The following is a 21,908-nucleotide window of genomic DNA, read 5'->3' on the forward strand; positions in this document are numbered from 1 at the left end:
CATTTTCGTAGCCATTTTCAAGGTTATTTGAATAATTAAGCGTAATTAAACACGGCACTGCATCATACTTAATTTTATGTTTAAAGGTCATTTTATTTTAGGTCATTATGTCTGTAACTTTAAAAGGAATTTCTCTATACAATCATCATGCATGTACATACTTCATAGACATATTCTTAGATACAATTATTAGTTTCGTAGTTTTATTATTATTATTATTTTATTATAAATAATTATTATTTTCTTAATTATTTAATAGAGTTGAATTGGTATTTCCGAATAGGGCATTTCTAAGACGTTCTAGACTGTTCGCGGCACGTGCTCATGACATTATGACAAGTACAATATCTTGCAGGCGAGCATAATCACAAGACTATGCATTTCATGGCTTCGATTGTATACAAATGTCTTATATTACAAAGGACGAGACTGTCGCTAACATTAAATACATTTGTTGGATTAAGAACATTTCAAGGACGACCTTCAATAGTTATTTTTCAACAACAGTTTATGTGTAATGTAACTCTAATTGCATTATAACCCTTTTCATTAAAAAGCATTGTAATACTTCAGTTAATTTTTGTTTTGAAACCTACTTTCATGATTTTGGTAATCGAACTGTAGTAAAGAACGAGCGTTAGGTTATCAAAAAAGTGAAGAATACGTAAGTTCTTAAGACATCAAAATTTATATTTTAATTTAAGTAAAATATAAATTTAACTTTCATCGAACAATTTTTATCCTTTTAAGTATACACAGATAACGATATCAAAGCGAAGGAATAATTTTAAAAATATTAACAAAAGATCAAAGAAGTGTTATCTTAACTTCGGCAAAGATTTAGTAAAAAACATTTAGCTTTATTAAAGCCTTAGTAAAAATATTTACTTAAAGATACATCATTTAAGGATTAAGAAATTTAAGGTTCAATGGTTTTGAAGATGAAATCTAATCATTAAAAAAATAACCAACTTACATCTTTCTTCTTTCATACTTAAAACATTACTAGTTAGTCGCCCGCGACACCGTCCGCACGGAATTAAAAAAAAATCTTAATAAGTAGTTTATGTGTTATTCCAGACTATATTCTTCAGACCCGTACAGATCCGTTAAGCCATTCCGGATACCTCTATCCTTTATCTATCAAACATCCATCCATCTAAACATTCGCATTCATAATATTAGTAAGATTAGTGCGAAAGTTTAGACGGATAGATGGATGGATGTTTATTCTTTCGTATCTCCAGAACGGCTCAACAGATGTAGCGGAAATTTGGCTAAGAACATAGTCTGAAAGAACACTAAGGGTAACGCATAAGGTTTTTTTTTAATTCCGCGCGGTTGGAATCGCGGGAGATGACTAGTAAAATATTATCTCATACCATTAAGCTATTAAAATATCAACTTTGTATAAAACGAGTACCTTATAAACAAACTTTAATAGAAATTATTGCTTCAGTATAAATGATAAATTTGATTTAAAATTAACATACTCAAGACCTGCTGTAGATTTAAGCGTAGGAGCGAATTCATTCATTGTTTAAATGAATTAATGATGTTGAATATTAAATTACATAATTATTCTGAAATGTTAACGAAGAAATGGAAATGCATAGGATTTACATTTTGTATACTTATGCTTAAAACTAATGAATAAGGAATCTTAAGCTACATCTGTTATAAGGTAAAATTAGTTTTAACAATGAGTCGCTTTAACTAAGGAAAAATAATATTTTCATAAAACCCCGCTGCTAAAAACAATACGCGGTGCCCGCTCTTTTGTATGTAGTTTTTTAAATGTACAAAGAATTTATACTGTTTAAGGTTTCCATCTTACTTTCCAAGTGTAAAGTATATATTATTTCACTTTAAGTTTTTAGGTATAAAATAAAGTAATAACCGTGGTTTTCCACTTCAGGAACACTGTTCAAAAACAAATTCTCATCACTCTCTTTCTTTTACGAAATGTTACAAAAATTAAGCTAACAATATGTTCATTTGTTTATTTATTTTATATTTATTAATTTATTTTATTTCATTTTCATGACTAATTATCTGTGCATATAACTCAGACCTGCTATATGTACATAGCCTATCCCTGATGCTAAACGCATAACAGATATTATCTTTTAGATACAGATAGGAATACGAATAGTACCGATAGTAATCGGAAGTTTCGGATAGACCTCGCTTCTAGATCATAGAGTTGTTTTCTCATTACTAAAGTCATTTAATTTATATTATACAAGTGTGACCGGGTGTAGGGGATATTTTCTGAATAAAACGCTTTGTATTTAGATATATTTTATTTATTTGAACTCATCAACTGCACTATACAAATTGACTACACTTATAATATTTAAATTTATGTTTTCTTGTACAAATAGGATTTTGCCATAACAATAATTTTTCATCGCAGAGAAGATATATGTCTGTTGATTTATAATACAAAATAAACCAAATAAGATTTATTTTTTTGATTTAGAATATAAAACATATAAAGACAGGAAAAGTTTTACATTTACCCAGCTCATAAAATGTAAAACTCTTCGCCGTTTCAAAGTTAAATAATGAGATCATATTTATCACGTAATTAATATTATAATAAAATGTAAATTAAGAAATATAAACTTACACAAAAACAAGAATAAGATAAAAAAAGAAAAACTTTATAATCTAATACTGGCACATTAAAAAAAATCTTTTAGGATTACGACGTAAGATTTTAGATGTAATTTGTTAACAATATCATAGATAAACTTTGTATACATTTATCTTATATCATTTATTAGTAAAACACCTAAAGATTGATATTTAAACTTTGACAGCATGATTAGCGGGTATAGCTTGCCACAACAGACTAGCGACGTAGTACGGAGCGTTGAGATGCGGGAATTGTTTAGTTACGAGTATAATCGATAAGTTTACTGTTGTCTGTCGTCTTCCACGGAGCCGTTGGCTTTCACCTCCTTAGGCAAGGCGGACTGAAAGAAACATTCATAGTTTTTAACCTTTAATTCTCGAAAACTTTGGGAATCTGACTTTGGGAGCATAAATAATTACGGTTTCAGATCGAACATGTATGTATGCGATTTAGGGAATTTTAGTTAATGTTTTGATTATATGTACACAATAAAACATGTGAATTAATGTCAAAAAGGTTAATTTATATAAGTTTTATAAGAAATCGGTGTTTATGTGTTTTGTAAAACGTTAATTAAAATACACACCTCTAGGGGTAGCAAGTACATGTTGTTGTCGGATCGACGACCGAAACGAAGGCGCATGGAGGGGGTGCGCACAGCACGGTCCTGTTCCTGCACAAACCATACAAACGATAATTTAATACAATGAAAACTGCCACACTAAACTTCGGTTAAAACAAAATATATGTTATAGTGACCAAGATCGTAACCAAGTCAATCAAATGGAAAACAAATCGAACTTATTCAATATAGAAACAAAGTTATAAGGTGGCGGGAAGCTCGTTCGTCGTAAAACAGTATTATTGTCGTAACAAGGCTTATGCAATAGTGCCTTGTTAGTGTGGATACTTTCCTTTCACGTCTTTACATTTTATTTACGGTTCGATACAACAATACTAGTAATTTTATAAGGTCAAAGTAAACGATTAGACTACAGAGAGATCTAGATCTATTATAGTTTGTGTAATTGATAAGATAACTCAAAAAAAATGTTCACAAAATCATAAAAGAATTCAGGTATACAGTGCCATCCCAACTTTGCAGCATGCAATTTTGTACGTAACAATTTGCTGAATACAATTTTAAATATCAGCGAGATAAAGAGTTTCCTCTTGCCGCAATCTGGCAATACATTCTCTAGTGCTGTCATTTGCATTACGAATAGTTACCTCCTGGGGGAAGACGTGAGGCACGGCGTGTTCCTCGGAGCGGCGGCCAAAACGCAGGCGAACGGGCGTACGCAACTCACGCATCACCAGTTCTTCCATCTCGTCCAACTAACAGGAATATGTTGGAGACTTAATAATTATATATTAAGTTTAAATGACGTAATTATTGTGTCCAAATTAAGCTTAGATTTCTGGTAAGTCATGAAAACTCGGCGACATAATTTTTTCCTCGTCGACAAGCACCAAAGGTTAAAAAAAAAGTTTCTCGATCAGTGTCGTTTTTTCTTCATGTTTTCTCGCGAAATAATTTAACGTTCGTACGAGGGTCGTAGTAAAAAAAATGAAATTAATTAAATAAATTAAAATCAATTATCAGATATGGTCTGTACAATACATGTGTCATAAATAATATTGTAGGTAATATTAACTTAGTTGACCCTTTATATTAATGTAGAAGAAAGTAACAAATGTAACTTTGTAAATAATGGATGTGGATCGATTATAAATTCAGATAAACATAATTAACAAAAAATTACAATATAATTATAAACAAATCATCAACAATAAAGTAATGGAGCAAAGTTCCTGTGTAAGGATAACCGCCGAGATGAAACTCACGCGTTACATAATGAAGTAATCGTGTTTAAATTGAGAGATTTACGTTAAACGGAGTATAACAAGGTTCTTTATCGCAGTTATCAGCGCGGAGGGAGAGATACACTTGTTGTGCGTTGAGCGCCCTACTTTTAACATCCAGTCGTTTTGTGGATAAGAAAATACTTTGAAGAAATCGTTTTAAAGTTGTCTTAAGTATAACGTTCGTTTGAATACCATTTGGTAAGTTTAAAATACAGTTCTAAGCATTTTTTCATTACAGATTAGGATAATACCGCGTTTAAAAATTTATCATTCTACTTGTAGTAATTCCAAGTTTTAATATAGTTAGGTAATAGTGCCTGATGTTGTGTGCCTAACGCGATCTTAGTATTGATAGAAGCGCGACATTACATTTTTTTTACGTCTTGATATTAAGATGAATTTTACTACTAGTCGTAGTTTTATCATTCAGATCCGTTAAATCGTTCTGGAGTTACGTCGTAGCAAATTGATCTAAATTGTAAAATCCAGTAATAATTACCGGAGCCTGTGCGGGCATGTCGGGGTCGGAGCGGCGGCCGAAGCGCAGCCGGCGCGAGGGCGAACGCACAGACTTGCGGGCCAGTGCATGCCCGTCGAGTGCATCGTGCTGCGCCAGAAGAGCGTACAGCCCGCCCAGCGCCTCCCAGCCCTGGCCCTCGCCCACCGCACCTGCACACAATAGTTTTAATAATATATACAAACATTACGAAAGTGTCAATAGTATGAACATTAATTTGACTATTATAATGTCATTACTATAAAAGTTGACTATGGAACACTCAAGCGTTTTCTTAGATTGTCTTCTGACCCGTTATAGGTTACCTACATAAAATTTATACTATAATAATTCAATCTTAATATTTCTTATTTAAAATTAATTTCAGAGAGAATGCGAATAAAATATATATTTTTTTAGATTTCCACATTTACTTATATTAAATTTTCTATTTCAGATTTAAATCAAAACAAACTGTGAAAGAGAAGTGAATCAACCAAGCGTATTGCCTGCCGTTGACATGATGAGTGGCACTGCCTTCCTTACTGAACTGATGTTCACTATCTACTTTAAAACATCCTGACAAAGTTCGTAAGTAATATTATATAATGTACATATGAGTAGTCGGTGTAATGCTAAGATTTTTCGAATTCCTAGCATCGAGACACTTTCTTGAAGTAGGCGCATTTAAGTTTAACTGCATAAACTGCATATTCTCAATGCCCTTTTAAAGGAAATAAGCTTATTACTTAAACCTTTACGTTTGTAAAGTATAAAGAAGTGTGCAACTTATGTTTTACTGCATAATACCGTAACAGTTTTACTGGCAGCGTAGCACAGATTGTATAATAAACTTTTATAAAGTTTTAAGCTACTTTAATGGACAGTATAAAAAATCTGTGTATTCCTTAATGTATTGGAAAATATATTTTACTACAGTGACTGAATCCTTAGAATTTTAACCCAAACGTCCTTGATATATTAGTTACGTGTTGATTTTTTTTTTAGAATTAATGACATTTTAAATTTTACCACAAAATTTGATTGCGAGTGTAACAAAAGATATGGCCAATTAAAACATTTATATACAATTAGTTGCACAATTTTGCAACATTGTTGTATGTTGTAACTTGTAACTTTGTCGTGTCCGAGTGCTAGTTCTGTATACGCTAACTCTATACTCAAGTGTAAATATTAAGCATCAGTAAAGTTGTGTGTTACCAGAACTTTACTTTATTGCTTCTTCGAACTTCCTTATTGATCTAGGTACTGATCTTTGATACTACATTGTTGTTATGATATTATTATATATGAAATTTACTATTTCTCTCAAGACTTAGTACGTGATACAATATTCTTATTTTGTTTCTTCATGTGCCTGGTATAAAAAATTAGCAATGATTTAGACATTCTTGCAATGCGGATTTTTGCCGATGTTAATGGGATGTGGTCAAATAACAAAAGGAAAACCATTAAATACTACTGTTTATAAAAAGCACTTTATGAAAAAATAATTATACTAATAACATAGAAAAAAATTGATAATTTATTGTATCTTTGTCTGCTTTGCGTCCGCGCTTCATAGGAGGATGTCACAAAAGATCTCCCTTGCTTACAATAAGTCACGTATTTCATTTTTAATGTTAAATACAGATAATAAGACTTTTAAGACATCACATTTATTTTACAGTCAGGGTTAATGCACAATAGACTAATACAAAGAAATTATGAAAAATTATTCTAACGCATATTCTGAATCTAATTTCTTTTAATTAATGTAAAAAATGTAATATACACATTTTGCGGTATATATAAAATATTTCGTAATCCCTCTCATTATATAGAGATAACAATATGTATATTTTGTGATTTTAGTCTCAGAAAAAACGATAATAGAAGTGATAATAATCTAAATTAATGTATATTTTTTGTGTAAGGAACGAGTGATAGAGTATTCCAATTATGATTAAATTAGCTAATAAATTACTATGTCGACATTCTCATTCAGTTTAATGTATATTTTTATCATTTGAGGCAATCTCAATCGTTTACGGCTGTATGCGTTTTCATTAAAATCATATTCCGCTAAGTTAATAAGATTCTTTAAGTACTATGAATATTTACGAATAATAATAATTACAATTATTTTTTAAAAGTATTTTTCAAATAGTTAAGGTCTAGAATTAAAATAAAAAATCCTGGATTTGTAGGCTCTAAAATTATATAAAACAAATGTTTTTTAATATAGACGATACTTTACATGTAGAAGACAGTTGTTTTTGGATCGAATGTCTACGTATTTAGTAAAACAAAGTTTTAGACTAGTATAGTGATTTTTATCCTTTAGTTTTAATTCCAACAAGACTATTATATTTTTACCGAACCCATTAAGTAAATGATATTAAGAAATTACACTGCCTTAAAACATTAATCAACATCGTCTTGTCTCCCTGTCGAAGTGGACTTAAATGTTAACTCTACTTAAATAAGTCGATTAAATATTTAACAAAGTTCCTGTTTCGAGGAAAATGTTTCATAAATTACAGTTTTAATAAAATGAAAAACAAAATATTAAAAATTGATAATTCAAATAAGTAAGTTAATTAAAGCATAACTTATTTGAACCTGTAAAAAATAGCCGATTCGTATGTTTCTAAAGTTTGGAAAGGTGAAAATTTTGCATTATTCATTGAAAATTGTCTGTACAAAAAAAAACATGGATAACATAAATTAAGATTTTGGATAAGTGCTTTATTAATGAAACCACGGTTTTATTTTGATTTTACCTTCGTATTGTGCACTGGAGGCCGGCAACAAGTAGATGGCGGTCAATGCGCACAACGCTAGAGAAATGGTGCAACTGCGAGACATGACTGAAACAAATGAAAAATATAATTCATTTAACATTCCTGAATATTGTTGATTGACTGTTGGTTTTGTAGAAACATTCTACTTTTTCGTTTTAATTTCTAATTCACAAATGGTGTATACGTTTTTTTTTTAATTTGTTAAATTAATAAAGCGAATTAAAATATTATTTGAATAGCCGAATATGAGAAGATTTTCTAAATAAACTTTGTTCTATTTAAGATATGTCATTAAGATTGTAAAGTAAATTTTAAATGGGTTTAGAATTTATTTATGAATTACATTGAAATACAAATATTTGTGCCTTATTGAAGAAAAAAAGTTAAATGTCAATAGCATAATGGCTCAACAAGTCGAACGACACACGCGTTCGTGTGCACGGCAATAGTGACGTCATCAATCACTGTTATCAAGGGACGGTGTCAGTTCGTCACATCACGAACTCCCCCTGCCCTTCCCGCGCTCAGGGCACAGCGACCCCCCCGCGCTAACACATAAAATGTACAGACGTTTTTATTAAAGCGCTTTTCACATGTGTAGCCGACACAATAACTGAGATTTATCACACACATTCCGTCCTAGGGATTGAGGGGCCCAATTTAGCTTATGTTGTGAGAGATAACGAATAGCAGCTTCTTTTTATTGTCAAATAAAATTTAACCTGCGTAACATATTGGGTATGAAATATATCTACTTATAATGCTGTCAGTTTGGTTGAGACGGCAATTTGTAAGAAAGTGAATAATGCGGTATATAAATTATAATACAAGTGTCACACGCTCGATTCGGATTTTTAACTAAAAATGTGATATTTTTTACGTTAAATGTATGAATACAAAAATATATCTAAGAACTGGAACGTCCTGAAGTAGCTTTTGCAATGTTAATTTATTTTTTGATTACACAAATTACACGGCTCCAACGTTGTGATAAAAAGGAAAATGCGTGGGGTAAAGTTCAAAAGTCGACATCCCTAGTTCTAAGCTCATAACAGGAACAGTTATTAACAACTACGTGCAATGCCTTTTGATCAAAACTATGCGATATGAAGAACTAAGTGTGCGGGTATGAGACCACGATTCTATGTAAGTCTTTTAATATGACATACCTAATGAATACTTAAATAAATCCATGAGTTCAACTATATCATCAACTAACTCAGATGTCAATATAATAAATATAAATCCACGTATTTCCTATACTTAAACAAGAAAATGTCAACCCACAAACAAAACAAGAAGAAATTTGAAACAATATATCCCTATTGATATCCCGAAGATATTTGCTTAACAAAATGGTATTTGTACATCCAACAAACACAGCTACCTTAATATATCTTAGTAGCTGTCCTTGTGGTAAATTACGTTGTTTGAATGTTTCATTGTATTTGTTATTTAAATTCCAGATTATGTTAATAAAATACTTTACTAACGAAGATTGAGTTACCTACTTAGCTTACTATATAATATCATATATCATAATATTGTGTATAACTTTGTCTATACTATGCTATACTATTTTCAATATAAACTCTATGGAATCTGATCGATATTATGATGGATGAGTCTACGATCTGAGGAACTAAGTTGCGGTGGAGTGCATTCGCCGCAAAACAATTTCCAATTATAATAAATTTTGTATTAAACCTAGAAACAGTTCATGCAGATGTTACCACATTAATAAACTTATTTAAATGGCTAATTGCAAATATTTTATTATACATTGAGATAAATTATCCTAATAATTCTATTTTATAAAAACAATAGTAAATAGAGAAAGAAAAGAGATTAAAACAATAACAGATTTATCTAATTCAGTTCTAATATAAGAGGCAATATTAAAGTTTTTTTTACGATAATGTATAAAATTTTTGTCTTTTGCGTAAAACAAGTAAATCGTTCAGAAGTTTCTTTATGTGAACTTAATAAGCAAATCGGGTAAATATACAATCTGGTTTTATTTGTTTTTTAAATTAAATTTATAGTTTATTTTAATTATATTTATATTATTTCTCTATGGGCGCACAAGATTATTAAAAATGTGATTTTCGTACAAATGAAGTTACATTCTTTGACCTGTGGTGCGGTAAATTAGTACACGTCTATGTACACATCAGTCGACATGACAAGTAAATGTATTAGGAGCATTATGAATATTTTTTGAACACATATTACTTTACGAGAATAACTCAGTAAGCTATAAAAAGACATGGAATGTTATTTAAAAGCGTCAGCTACACATAATAGGAGAGAAAATATGGCTTATTTTATATTAATAACTTTATTGATCATTTTTTAATTATTATAAATGTATATTTATAAATAAGAAGATAGATTTGCTAGCTTAATGTATTTTATCTTTCTCTCGTTGCATAAAATGTCAACTAATTGCCTCTATCACTTTATTAAATATCTCCGTGACATCTGTGTTCAACTTTCATTGCCAACTGATGTACATAATTCAAAGTGATATAATAAATGCACTTCGTTGCTACTGCGAATTTTTGGATGGATGGATGAATGTTTGAAGGTATCTCTGGAACGGCTCAACGGATCTTGATGAAATTTGGCACAGACGTAGAACATAGTCTGGAAGAACACATAGGCTACTTATTACGTTTATTTTTAATTCCGCGCGGACGGAATCGTGGCCTACAGCTAGTATTTTATATGCTTCATATGTAATATTATAATAGGTGAAATAATGTGCATTCAAAAACATTTACATGTAAAAATACAGTAAAATTGTACCCATTTACTTTATCGTTAAAATAGAACCGTAAAACATTTAAAAAAAATAAAATAAACTGGTGTCATTGACCTCAAATGATGAGTTTGCTTTCATAATACGACAGACTATCAACAGGTGGGGAATATAGTCTTTGGCGGCCGGTCACAACTTACTGTAGCCAATGAACAAGTGATTGATGACGGGAGGACCAAATGAACGATAAACTTGACACTACATCACTTTATTATGATATTTTTAAACGACTGGCAGCCTTCGAGTCATCTAATCATTACCAGTCACGTATTAAGTTATTTCTGAAATATACAATTATTTTTCATTCTTATAGTTAGTAAAAACTTTTACTTATCTTATCTTAACTAGAATTGAATTAAAGTATTAGTCTAGTTATCGTTTAATACCTAAATCTTAAAAATAAAGTAATTACAATTTTTTAAATAAAATTCAACAATACAAATATTTGTCGACATAATACGTCTCCAGTGTCTATGTCCTCGTAATTGAATATTTGGTTCGTCCGTTTGTAAGTGACATTGGTGGTCTACGCAATGCTAAACTAGTTTCCAACTACTCGAATAGAGGAGGAAGCACGTTGTTTGAATGAATTTAAATCAATCCAGATGCTTATCTTGTCGTAGAACCAAATAGTTGAAAATGTTAGGAATTAGTTGGATATTTACGGAATTATAGAAGTATTCAAAAATAATTTTATTCGGCATCGTAAATGTCTTTGAAGGATTATTATAAAAAAACCACGTCATTGAAATCAAACTTTAAATAAAAAAATAACTTTATCACAAAAGAAATTACAATTGTTATATTGATCTAAATTCTAAATTAAAACAAAAAAAAATCACTGTTAATATTATATCTCGGAAAAAAAACCAACGAAGGAAATGCCTTTTCATGTGTTGAAAAAATAACGTAAAAAGTCGTCTCCTATGAAATGGCAAGCCTTTTACAAAGTTGACGGACACCATGTGCACCGAGATACGCTTGTAAATAAAACATACACGAGTACTGACTACGGCAATTGTCTACCGAAACAACAGATCCTTACTGAATGTGAAATTCTGTGAAGCAGTTCACAAAACGAAATTCTGAAACTTGTACGCGGTATTGTTTGAAGTCATTTAAATGTACTTTATCTTTATTGAATTTTTCTTTTTAAAGTTTCAGAGAACCTCGATCAGATTTAAAAAAATACGTTTTAAATTGTTTATGTAAAACTATTGTTAAACGTAACGTACAGAATGTCATAATAAACTAATAACTAAACTAAACCTTCCAGTATTATTAATTACCTGCTAAAATGTATAAATTAGGGTTTGTTTTGGTAAAGTAATTGTTGTGGTTTGTGCTACGGCGTGTAGCACTCGTAGCGCTGTGTAGGCACTCGTGTAGCAGGTAGCGGCTCACCGTGACATTGCTTTGATCAGCCGGGCGGGAAATTGCATGGCGACACACCCCATAGGCATAGACCTTAGCTCAACATAGAGTGTCGTTAACACTATAGTAAGTGAGACCTTTATTATAAAATGGAACCAAAGGAAAATTCTAAAAATAGTTTAATGCCTATTTTAAAACATTGTTATTAAGAATAAAAGTATAATTTTATTTTTCTTACTTACTTTTATTCATTTTAGTTTTACTTGTTTATATTTTAATAATATAAAAAAATACAATTGTCTGTTTAAGGGAATCCAGGATTCGGAGATCGATTCGATTGGATGAAACCTTTGTATTCATATATTAAAAAAAACACAACCATGTAGTACATACTAACTGGTACAAATATAGATTACTATTTGCATAGAAATATTTTAAAGCGTCTGGAACATTTTCATTTGCTTTATATTCTATGGGCGTATTGTTAGAATACGAAAAAAAAACAATAATACGTATAAAAAAGAAACGACCTTCATATCACAATATTTATCCATGGATTTTAATTTGTATGAATTGTAGTGTATTGTTGAAGTGTACTCGTATATCATGTGAAAACCCATAACTTTTACAAATAAGTTTATCGAACCGTTAAACTGTAGTTGAAAGTGAGCATGTCTGTGAGGTAGACTAAGTTTTCCCCGTCCAGGTTTCATACAAACGCTTAATGTAGACGGCGGATAGGGGCGGGTCAAGAAAACTTTAATTGGTTATCTAAGCACCTGACACTTTAAACTTTCAATAACAAAGTTATGTACAAATCTGTTCTGTATCAAAACTTTATTGAAATATATTTTATTTACTTAACATTCCTTGAATATTATGTGTAAAATTAATTGTTAGAAAAAATCGATCAAACTAAGTTATACACTTGGTTGTAAACTATAACTAAGTTATAGTTTACAACCAAGACTTGCAATTCACTTATTTTTTTTTTTTGTAAATGTAAATTAAGTTATAGGTTCCACATTAATATAAACAGTCATTTAAACTTGTTACTTATCATTGGTTTAAAACATCTCGTTATCCCTCTCATTATCTTTGACAAAACAGTGATAACGATATATTTTATAGAGGGATTTCGGTCTCAGAAACCAACTATTATTAAGCACCTATCTTTTTGTTTGTTTCGCTTTTAATTTTAACTCAAATACAATTATAAGTGTAACATTAGTTTTCAAGTTAAACTAGCGTAAATGATAAAAATGAAATGAAAATTCGCATACATAAAATTTTTATACTTTATTCACAGCTCAGCAAAACGAGCGACATTTTACTGGGTTGGAAATTTAAAACTCTACTTCCCGTTACATTGCAATCTCCCTAATCCTTATCAAGTACTCTACCTCATAGTTTAGTGATTTACTAAGTATTACATTTTAAACTCTATGTCGATAGAGACCAAGGTAAATAGTAATCTGACGATGTTAAATTTGACGATTTTAAGGCGTGACGACCATTAAGGAATATGTGTGTTACATCATCATCAGCTCACTATACGTCCCTACCGAGGGGCTCAGAGCCTGCCCTAAGTTAGGGGTGACTAGGCCATAGTCAACCACGCCGACCCAGTGCGGATTGCTTGATTTGACACATATCTTTGAATTTCTTCTAAGTATGTATATTTCACGAATAAGTAAAATATAATATACCTTTTTTTTATGAACGTGAACTCCTAGGAATAATACTATACGGAATTATTTGATACGGTAGAATATGTTTAAAACTGTAATTGACTCTTTCTATTTATAATGTTAAGTTTTCTCGCATAATTATTGTACATAATGCTTACCATAATTTGTTAGTAATATTTTGTGATGATAAGACCAATCATACTTAAACATCTCTACAAAATATTATATAAGTTTATTTAAGTTATCAAGAGCTCAGACAATATACTATTTCCTTACTTTGGTATATGGAGCGCTAAATTATAGCATGAATGACTCATCCTGGCTTCTTAAAGATATATTTCTGTGTACATTATATAATTCAGTACAATATATATGTTCCTACGCATTATTATTATTACATTTGGCGAATTTATACGAAAAGTATTCCATATGTAGATTATATAAAAGCAATGTACTACTTTGTATTGACTTTTCTGTTTGCTTAACGTAATCTGTCTCAAAATCACAATCACTGAGCGAAAGCTATTAGCAAATCAAGTTACGTGCAGAAAAGAAATTTCACTAATGGCTGCCATCACTAAATTAAAACTCCACACTTCGCTTCATCTTTACGAGATTTCCAATTTACACGGACTTTTTTACCTAAGCCATTCCCTTGGTAAATGTTCCTGAACTAGTTACGTAGAATAAAACAGAATACATAGAACTAAATAACCTATGATCACCACCGAAATGTATATAGAAATGAAACAGTTATCTACAGAAATATGGTATCAGATAACAGAAAAATCTATTAGAATTCTATTAAGAATAATGGCCGTCATAAATGTAGATGAAATTACCTAATACTAATCTTTTAAAATTATTTGATTTTCGTTTATCAAGGGACTCATTGTACTTATGATATAATTGTTAATGACAAATTGGTCTATGCTAACTATAAGTTTAATGCAAGGCTTTATGCTGACTTCATTCTCTGTTAAGTTTAATTACGTCCCCTAGGAGCGAATCAGCTAGTCCGTGTCAATGCTCGAAACAGATTCTGTTTGAGATTAATATTGAAAACGCTAAAACTAGTATCCGCTACTCAGCTATGCTGTCTGCGTTATTTTTGGAACATACAACTTTAGTTCTTTTAATTTTTTTTTTTTGTTTAAACAGGGAGAATAATTAAGATGTTTTAATTAATTAACGTGATTTATGAAAGGCATTCAAGAGTTTAAAAATAACGAACGGAACGAATTAAATATTAAATTCTTTATATAAATGTAATATTCTATAATATAAATATAATATTTATAATAATAAATAAAATAAAACCTTTTAAAATCCTATCTAGTTATTTGCAGAGCAATATCTAAAGCGTAAAACATGTCCGATGGGGAGGAGAAAGTCAATCAAGTTTCCCGGAAAAAGTACTGTAGCGAAGCTCTTTCACTAAGAGTACAGAAAAATGATGAAAAAATCCATGTCAGGGGAGTTGTCTATCCATTTCGATCTGACCGTGATATAGATTGCTCGTAAGTCGACAGAGTGGTTTTAAGCGGATAATATTATGAAACGATATACCAAGATTTTTAATTAAAATTTTAAAAAGCAGACTTATCTCACATTTAATTACTGTTCGATTTATTGTCTAGGGTAAATAAAATTTTCATTAATATGGTAATTGTTGTTTGTACGTGATTTGAAATCAAATTAATTGCATTCAGTTTTTTTTGGTTCATTGTTAATATAATTTTTGTTACAACAAATTGCGACGTATTTAAAATGATTATATAACTACATTTAAACCTTTAATTTAATTATATTTTTGTAACAAACAACTTTGAAATTGGAAATTAAATTTCTATAGTTTAAGATCAAAGTTTAGCGGCGACGTCTGTCTGTTCGGATAAAGCGTTGATGCTACTTAATGGATTTTCCAGCGGTTTTCATTGTCGTTCTGATATCGTCATTATGAGGATATAAACATAAACCATGCTGTACAATATAATTGTTATCATAAGCTAATATAATTATTTTTTTGTACTTTACATACATTGTTTTTATCACTGTATTTCATTAGTATCTGTTTCTAAATAACAAGACTTAAATATCAATCGAAAATGTTTTTAAATAACATTGTACGTGGATTAATTTAACGGTAAGGTATGTTAATACTATATATAATTTAGGGTTATTGTTCCTTTAGTCTAATTAAGCTTGATATACAACGTAATGTTGAGTTATTGTTCGGTCTTCGGTGTATTTATTGCTGGTGTAAACGTTTACTAAACAAAAGGTGTGTGGAAGTTGTAAGGTTTAAATTACAAAATGATGAATAGTGGCGTTTAAAATCTCAGCTACTTCGCATCTCGCCTGCCATTTTCTGGCTACGCGTCTCTTGGATTAAATTTTCGTAACAAAATTAACGGAGGCTTGCTGATTTGTTTAGAATAGGGAGGAAGAGATTTGTAATTTTCATTCCTTTAAACATATTCCAATTGATATTAGTTAAATTAAAATTTTTCGACTACTTATATGTTCATGTTAGATCTTGTGCAGATTTCAGTGAAACTTTTAACTTCTATTGTTGTTTTTTGCATTAATTCTGGTACCACATAATGTAATTTCGACGACATTCATTCAAATACGATTTTAAAGATAATTATCAATGTAAATAGGAAAAAGTGTGTAATTTTCAAAACATTTTTTTTGTCTTGTCCACTCCAATCTTTCGCTTGTATTGCATAGATAGCAACAGTTATTGCGGGATGATTTAGGGCAGCGATTCAAATTGTATGGGGGTTTTGCTAATGTAATTTTCAACCTCCTTCGAGATGAATTTATGTAATGGTTCTGTGCGGCCGTGGTCGTGATGTATTGCAATACGTTTTACGTTAGTAACGATTGCGAAATAATTGAGAATATGAATTTAATTTTGCTACCATATTAGTTTTAAATTAATATTTGTATTTACCGTTATAATTGGTCCCGGAATCTAAAATGGCAATCATATAAAAGCAAATCGTTTCTCCTCCAAATTATTTTATCATTAGAGAACTTATAATTTATCTCTCCAGATTAAAATTAAATATTAATAAGCTGCGGTCAAAGAATTTCTAATGTTCAAATAGCCGGAGATAATTTATTACTTCAGTTACTCCTACCTCATTACAAAATTCACCAAAGATTATAAACACAAAACAAAATAAATTATTACGAAAACGTGTTATTGTTTCGAAACGTGACTAACATTTTTAAATGATTTCTTTTGTAATTGAAATTAATTAAAGAAATCTACAATTATATTGCTAAAATATTAAATTAACTATTTCCGTCTTATTAAATGTTCAGTCAGCTTAAACGCAACCTCATGTAATCGTCTATAAAGATAGATGAAGTAGTAAAAGTGAGAATGTTCGTTATATAGGGCGGACAATAAACATAGTTGGCCGTAAAGCTTAGCAGTTTGTGAAATAGACGCGTCTGCGGTAATCAAAGGTGTCGAGTATTAAGCTGATTACACCCTGTTGACATTTTATAAACGCACGAAGCTCAGTGAAAATTCTAATAAAGCTTAAGACTTAATATACATGAAGATTAATGATGCTCGTTGTCACTCGATTAAATTACAGTTACTGAAATGAATTTACTGCAGGTTATCTCAAATTTTAAAATAGACTTTTTTGTTTATAACACGGTATTTAAAGCAATGAGTTTTCAGTTACATTCATTCTTATTATTATAAAGAACAGAAAATCTAATAAACGTAATTTATTTTCTATTAATTATAAATATCTAGTACACCCTACTTATAAATTATGAAGTGGTTAAAATTTATCCTATTTTATGCGGGAGAGCAAATTTTATGGAACACAATAGAGCTAGTGAGGACAATGAGTGGGTAAAGATGATTCGAGGATGCTATTAGGAATGTTTGATTAAGGAGCGAGTCCGTAAACACTCGCGTAGAGAGCGGTCAAGCTATTCACAGGTTGGGAGCGTGTTGTATCTATGTATATCTTTACTGATATTATAAAGCGGAATTTTTTTTATTTTTCTATTTCTGTATGTAACGTATAAACTCAAAAACTACTAAACCGATTTCAATATTCTTGTGTCCATTAAAAAGCTACATTATCACTGTGTAACATACATTGTATTTATTATAATTAAAGTTTAGTAAACGAAAATAAACGGCGTGTTTCTGAACCTATGAAATTTCCTATGTTTGTGGCTTATATAGGCGAAACCGTTAGATTTATAGGTATATAAAATTGATATTTGATGTATGAGAGAATCGTAGATCGCGTAAAGTGCTACAAAAAGTCACTTGATGGTAAGATGTTTTTAATATCACGTTCACAAACAATAAGTGTAATCGAAAAATCAGATCACAAATCGGGCGCGGTTGTGTTTACAAGGTTTTTACTACTTAATAAACATGACATCAAAGGGAAGGATACTGATATAAAAGAAAAGACATCAGATGTATATTCTTCGCCAGACGGGCAAAGACGCGGCGGGTTGCTAGTTAGATATGTTAAGTTTGTAAAAATTTAATATTAATAATTTGTGGTTTATGTAACTTTGATGGTATCGTGAAACCACGTAATAAATTATTATAAATAATATTTAGAAACCTGAAAATAAAATAAATTAATAAATTGTGCGTTCAAGGTTTTCTAACGGATAACGTAGCATGTGTACGATTAGTAGATAATGATTATCGAAAAAAAATGATGTGTCAACATGAAATGCTTTAAGATTCAATGTAGGTTATTCATGATGTTTATTTTTTCTTTTCATCACGTAAATGAATTTGAAATCATAGATGTCGTTAGCATTACCACAGCCACTAACTCTGGCTCGACTGTGTAATGAAGAGGACAAAGTGATGTCGTGAGATTAAATCAGACTTCTACATTTCGCGAGTTCGCGCGGTAAACACATTTAGTTTGTTACTTCACCATTTTACTCACATACAATATTGTTTTTTTGTCCTTCGTCTTCTTCGATTGCTTGAGTTTACATGTTTTTGAATAGAAACTTTTCATTTTAAATTATTTACTTAGAGAATTAATGTTATATGTTATGTAGGTAATTATATGAATATCTATATATATAAAAGAAAGTTGTGTTAGTTACACCATTTATAACTCAAGAACGGCTGAATCGATTTGACTGAAAATTGGTGGGCAGATAGCTTAGAACCAGGAATAGGACATAGGATAATTTTTACCCCGTTTTCTATTATTTTTTTTTTATTTCGCGCGGACGGAGTCGCGGGTTAAAGCTAGTATAAAATATATGAATTTATGTATGAATTAGAATTGCACGCGACTTACGATCTTTTGGGTTTTTGCTTGCAACTATGTATTTTAAAGAGAATTTTTTAAATATTAAAAAAGAAGATAAAGAAAATTGTTCTTGAACGTGTAATTTCACAAGTACTTCTTGAAAAACGAGAAATAATGTATCTTTAATATATTTTTTTTGGATTAAAAGATGTGATTATGTTTTATAATTTATTTGTGTTTGAAATTCATGAAGCAACTAGCAAAATGTATTACAATTTGAAATTTGTCGTATAATGTTATTTGCGAACAGAATCAGAAAGCCCAGCTCTATCTCTCTGCTAAATCAAATTGTATATAACGACGTTTTAATTCGTGACAGTTGAACGCTTTGATCATAACAGCATTAATTACGAAATACGCATTGCATACTAATTCGAGCTTAGATTAAATAACAATATATTTACAGGTATTAATTTTACAACTCGATGAATAAAAATAAATAGAAAAACAGGCTTACAATTAGTGATGCAACGGAAGTGTCTTACCGGAACCAGAAACGGAAACAGATGTCAAAAATAAATTTTAGCAGAAACGGAAACGGAAACGGATGCGGAAACAGAAGTGTAAATAATAATAAAAAACATATTTACAAAAATATTTTTTTCGGTAAAAACAGTTTGTATTCGTTTTTAATTTATTAAGGCATTGGATATCGGTGTCCTTTAGCGTATTTTTACTGCGCTGCAATAAGTTAAAATACGCGTTTTTTTTAATTTATTTTCAGGAAACAAAATTACACTATTTACAAATTAAAGTTCGCCAAATCACTCGTGTTGACAAACGACAAATATATTTCTAACTATATAATGATGATGATATATTACATGTTTATCAGTTATTAAAAAGTACATTTAATAACTCGTAAGTGTGAAATAGTCACATTTTGCCAGTTGTCAAATTTTATATGGACAACAACTAGACAGTTTACTCCAGCAAGAGAAACTGTTTGTTTCAAACAGCAGCAGAAAATATTACGCGCTTAAATTCACAAAATAGTACGTAAACAAACAAATGCGAAAAGTGCCGAAAGGCCGCGCACGGACTGCCCGTCTCGCGCCGCGCATTTGGATCGCTCAGCCGTCGTAAAGTTCCGTTTTATCTCCGTTATAAAAGTTGCGGAAACAGAAGCAGAAACGGATGTTGAAAAGCACGCGGAACTTCCGCACTTGCGGAAACGGAAACAGACATCCGTTGCATCACTACTTACAATCTAATAAGCACTACTAAGAAAAAAAATGCAGAATTAATTTTAACTTATCGATGTTTTTTGGTTTTAAAACTTTATGTAACAGCAAAATTAACAGGAGCTTTTGTAACATTGTGGCTATTCAGAATTTATATTATATTTATCATTTACTTTTATGATACTCGTAAGTGGAACAAAATAATTTGAAATTATCTCAAGATTCAGTGGATCTCTTAGAGTAATAAATTGTTCTTTTGTAACATGAAATAGCCGCGTCCTCGTAAGCCGCTCCGCTCCGCCTTCATAAAGCTAAGTAATTTTACGACTCACTTAAAATACATCTGTTATCATTATTCATTATGCTCAGTACAATTCAAACTAGAATAATAGTAATATTGGTACTCAAGATAACTTTAATTCATGTCAAAATATTGTCACATAACCTTCAAAAATAATAATAATTTTAGTATTTACAGAACTCTTCGAATTACGGCCTTTTGATATTAAAACGCTCCTTTACCTGAAATATGAACGCCTACTGTAATTGAATAATAAAATTACGTAATCAATTAAAGGAAATGTGAATACCGTTCCCCTCTACACCGCCCTTTCTATATTAAAGTTATTCTCCGTCGAAAATATCGAATGGTGCGATAAATGTTCAAAGTACCGTGCGTTCGAAAATTCAACATTCCTTTAATTAATATACGCGAAGATGTTTTAATCCTATTGATGAATGCAAAGCTTTGTCCCGACTTCGGAACTTCACACAACGATGCATAGCGACGACTTCTAGACGATATGTTAATGAGACAACTGATAAATTCATTTACGATCAATTCAAACAAAACTCCTTTAAATAAACACGTACGAAATCAATATAAGAGCAACTTAGCGACTTACGATTTTAATAAACAAATATTTGTATTTCTAGCGACATGAGAAACTGGTGCGCTAAAATGAATAAACCTTTTGCTCCGCTGACTTCATTTTTACGTTCTTGCTTTTTCTTTGTGATTGATCATCTATGTGACATTTGTTCACATCAGTTATTTCAATGTAATGTCTTGTTGACTGCGTGTCCTTTGCGAGGGATATCTAGAGAGAACACAAATTTACAACGAACGATAATAAATATTTCTAGAGTGTAAAACTTGTAAAAATTGAAATTGACTTGTGCTTAACAACATTGTATAGACTATGTTTCATAATATATATCGTATCGGTACTGAATATTTATTATGCCATGAAGTCTTCAAAATGTTACGATCTCTCTTTCCGCGCGTGTCGTAAGGCGATGCATCTAAACCCGTTGAGAGGATGGGTCGCGTTTCAAACGACCTGTTATCGGAACATAAAGTACTATGGGATGTAATTTGTTTGGTCGATACCGTTTAATAGTTCATTTAATGCAAATACTATACAAGATTATTAATATTAAAAAATAAGCTTAATATAGTACATGCAACATTTTGTTTTTTATCATTCTTCATTTAAATCACGTGAATCGTAGTTTGCTAACGTTAAAGAAAATGAAGTGGTACGTAGCACGCACTATGATGCCGCACCTTTACAGAATAGCTTCATATAATGAGTAAGTTACGGCAGTTTTATCCGTTTGACCTAGGGACACAAATAATTAAGTCTACATTTGTATGCCATTTTATTTCAG

At 30.7% G+C, this 21,908-nt stretch overlaps 1 protein-coding gene and 1 long non-coding RNA gene across 2 annotated transcripts in view; one reads left to right on the forward strand and one right to left on the reverse strand.

The window, feature by feature from the left end:
- The window catches only part of LOC123721172, an 83,185-nt gene that overhangs the window by 3,601 nt on the left and 57,676 nt on the right, over positions 1-21,908 (forward strand). The window contains exon 2 of the long non-coding RNA XR_006756165.1: positions 5,467-5,600. This is a non-coding gene — a long non-coding RNA (uncharacterized LOC123721172). The remainder of the gene's footprint in view (positions 1-5,466; positions 5,601-21,908) is intronic.
- The window catches only part of LOC106720346 (short neuropeptide F), a 30,509-nt gene continuing 11,289 nt past the window's right edge, over positions 2,689-21,908 (reverse strand). Inside the window, exons 2-6 of the mRNA XM_014514995.2 lie at positions 7,796-7,882; positions 5,013-5,182; positions 3,875-3,982; positions 3,231-3,317; positions 2,689-2,984 (exon numbers count right to left, since the gene is read on the reverse strand). Of these exons, the coding sequence (XP_014370481.2) occupies positions 2,925-2,984; positions 3,231-3,317; positions 3,875-3,982; positions 5,013-5,182; positions 7,796-7,880 (510 nt within the window). The 5' untranslated portion in view covers positions 7,881-7,882 and the 3' untranslated portion in view covers positions 2,689-2,924. The remainder of the gene's footprint in view (positions 2,985-3,230; positions 3,318-3,874; positions 3,983-5,012; positions 5,183-7,795; positions 7,883-21,908) is intronic.

This window comes from Papilio machaon, chromosome 8 (assembly GCF_912999745.1).
Source record: "Papilio machaon chromosome 8, ilPapMach1.1, whole genome shotgun sequence".
Lineage (NCBI taxonomy): Eukaryota > Metazoa > Arthropoda > Insecta > Lepidoptera > Papilionidae > Papilio > Papilio machaon.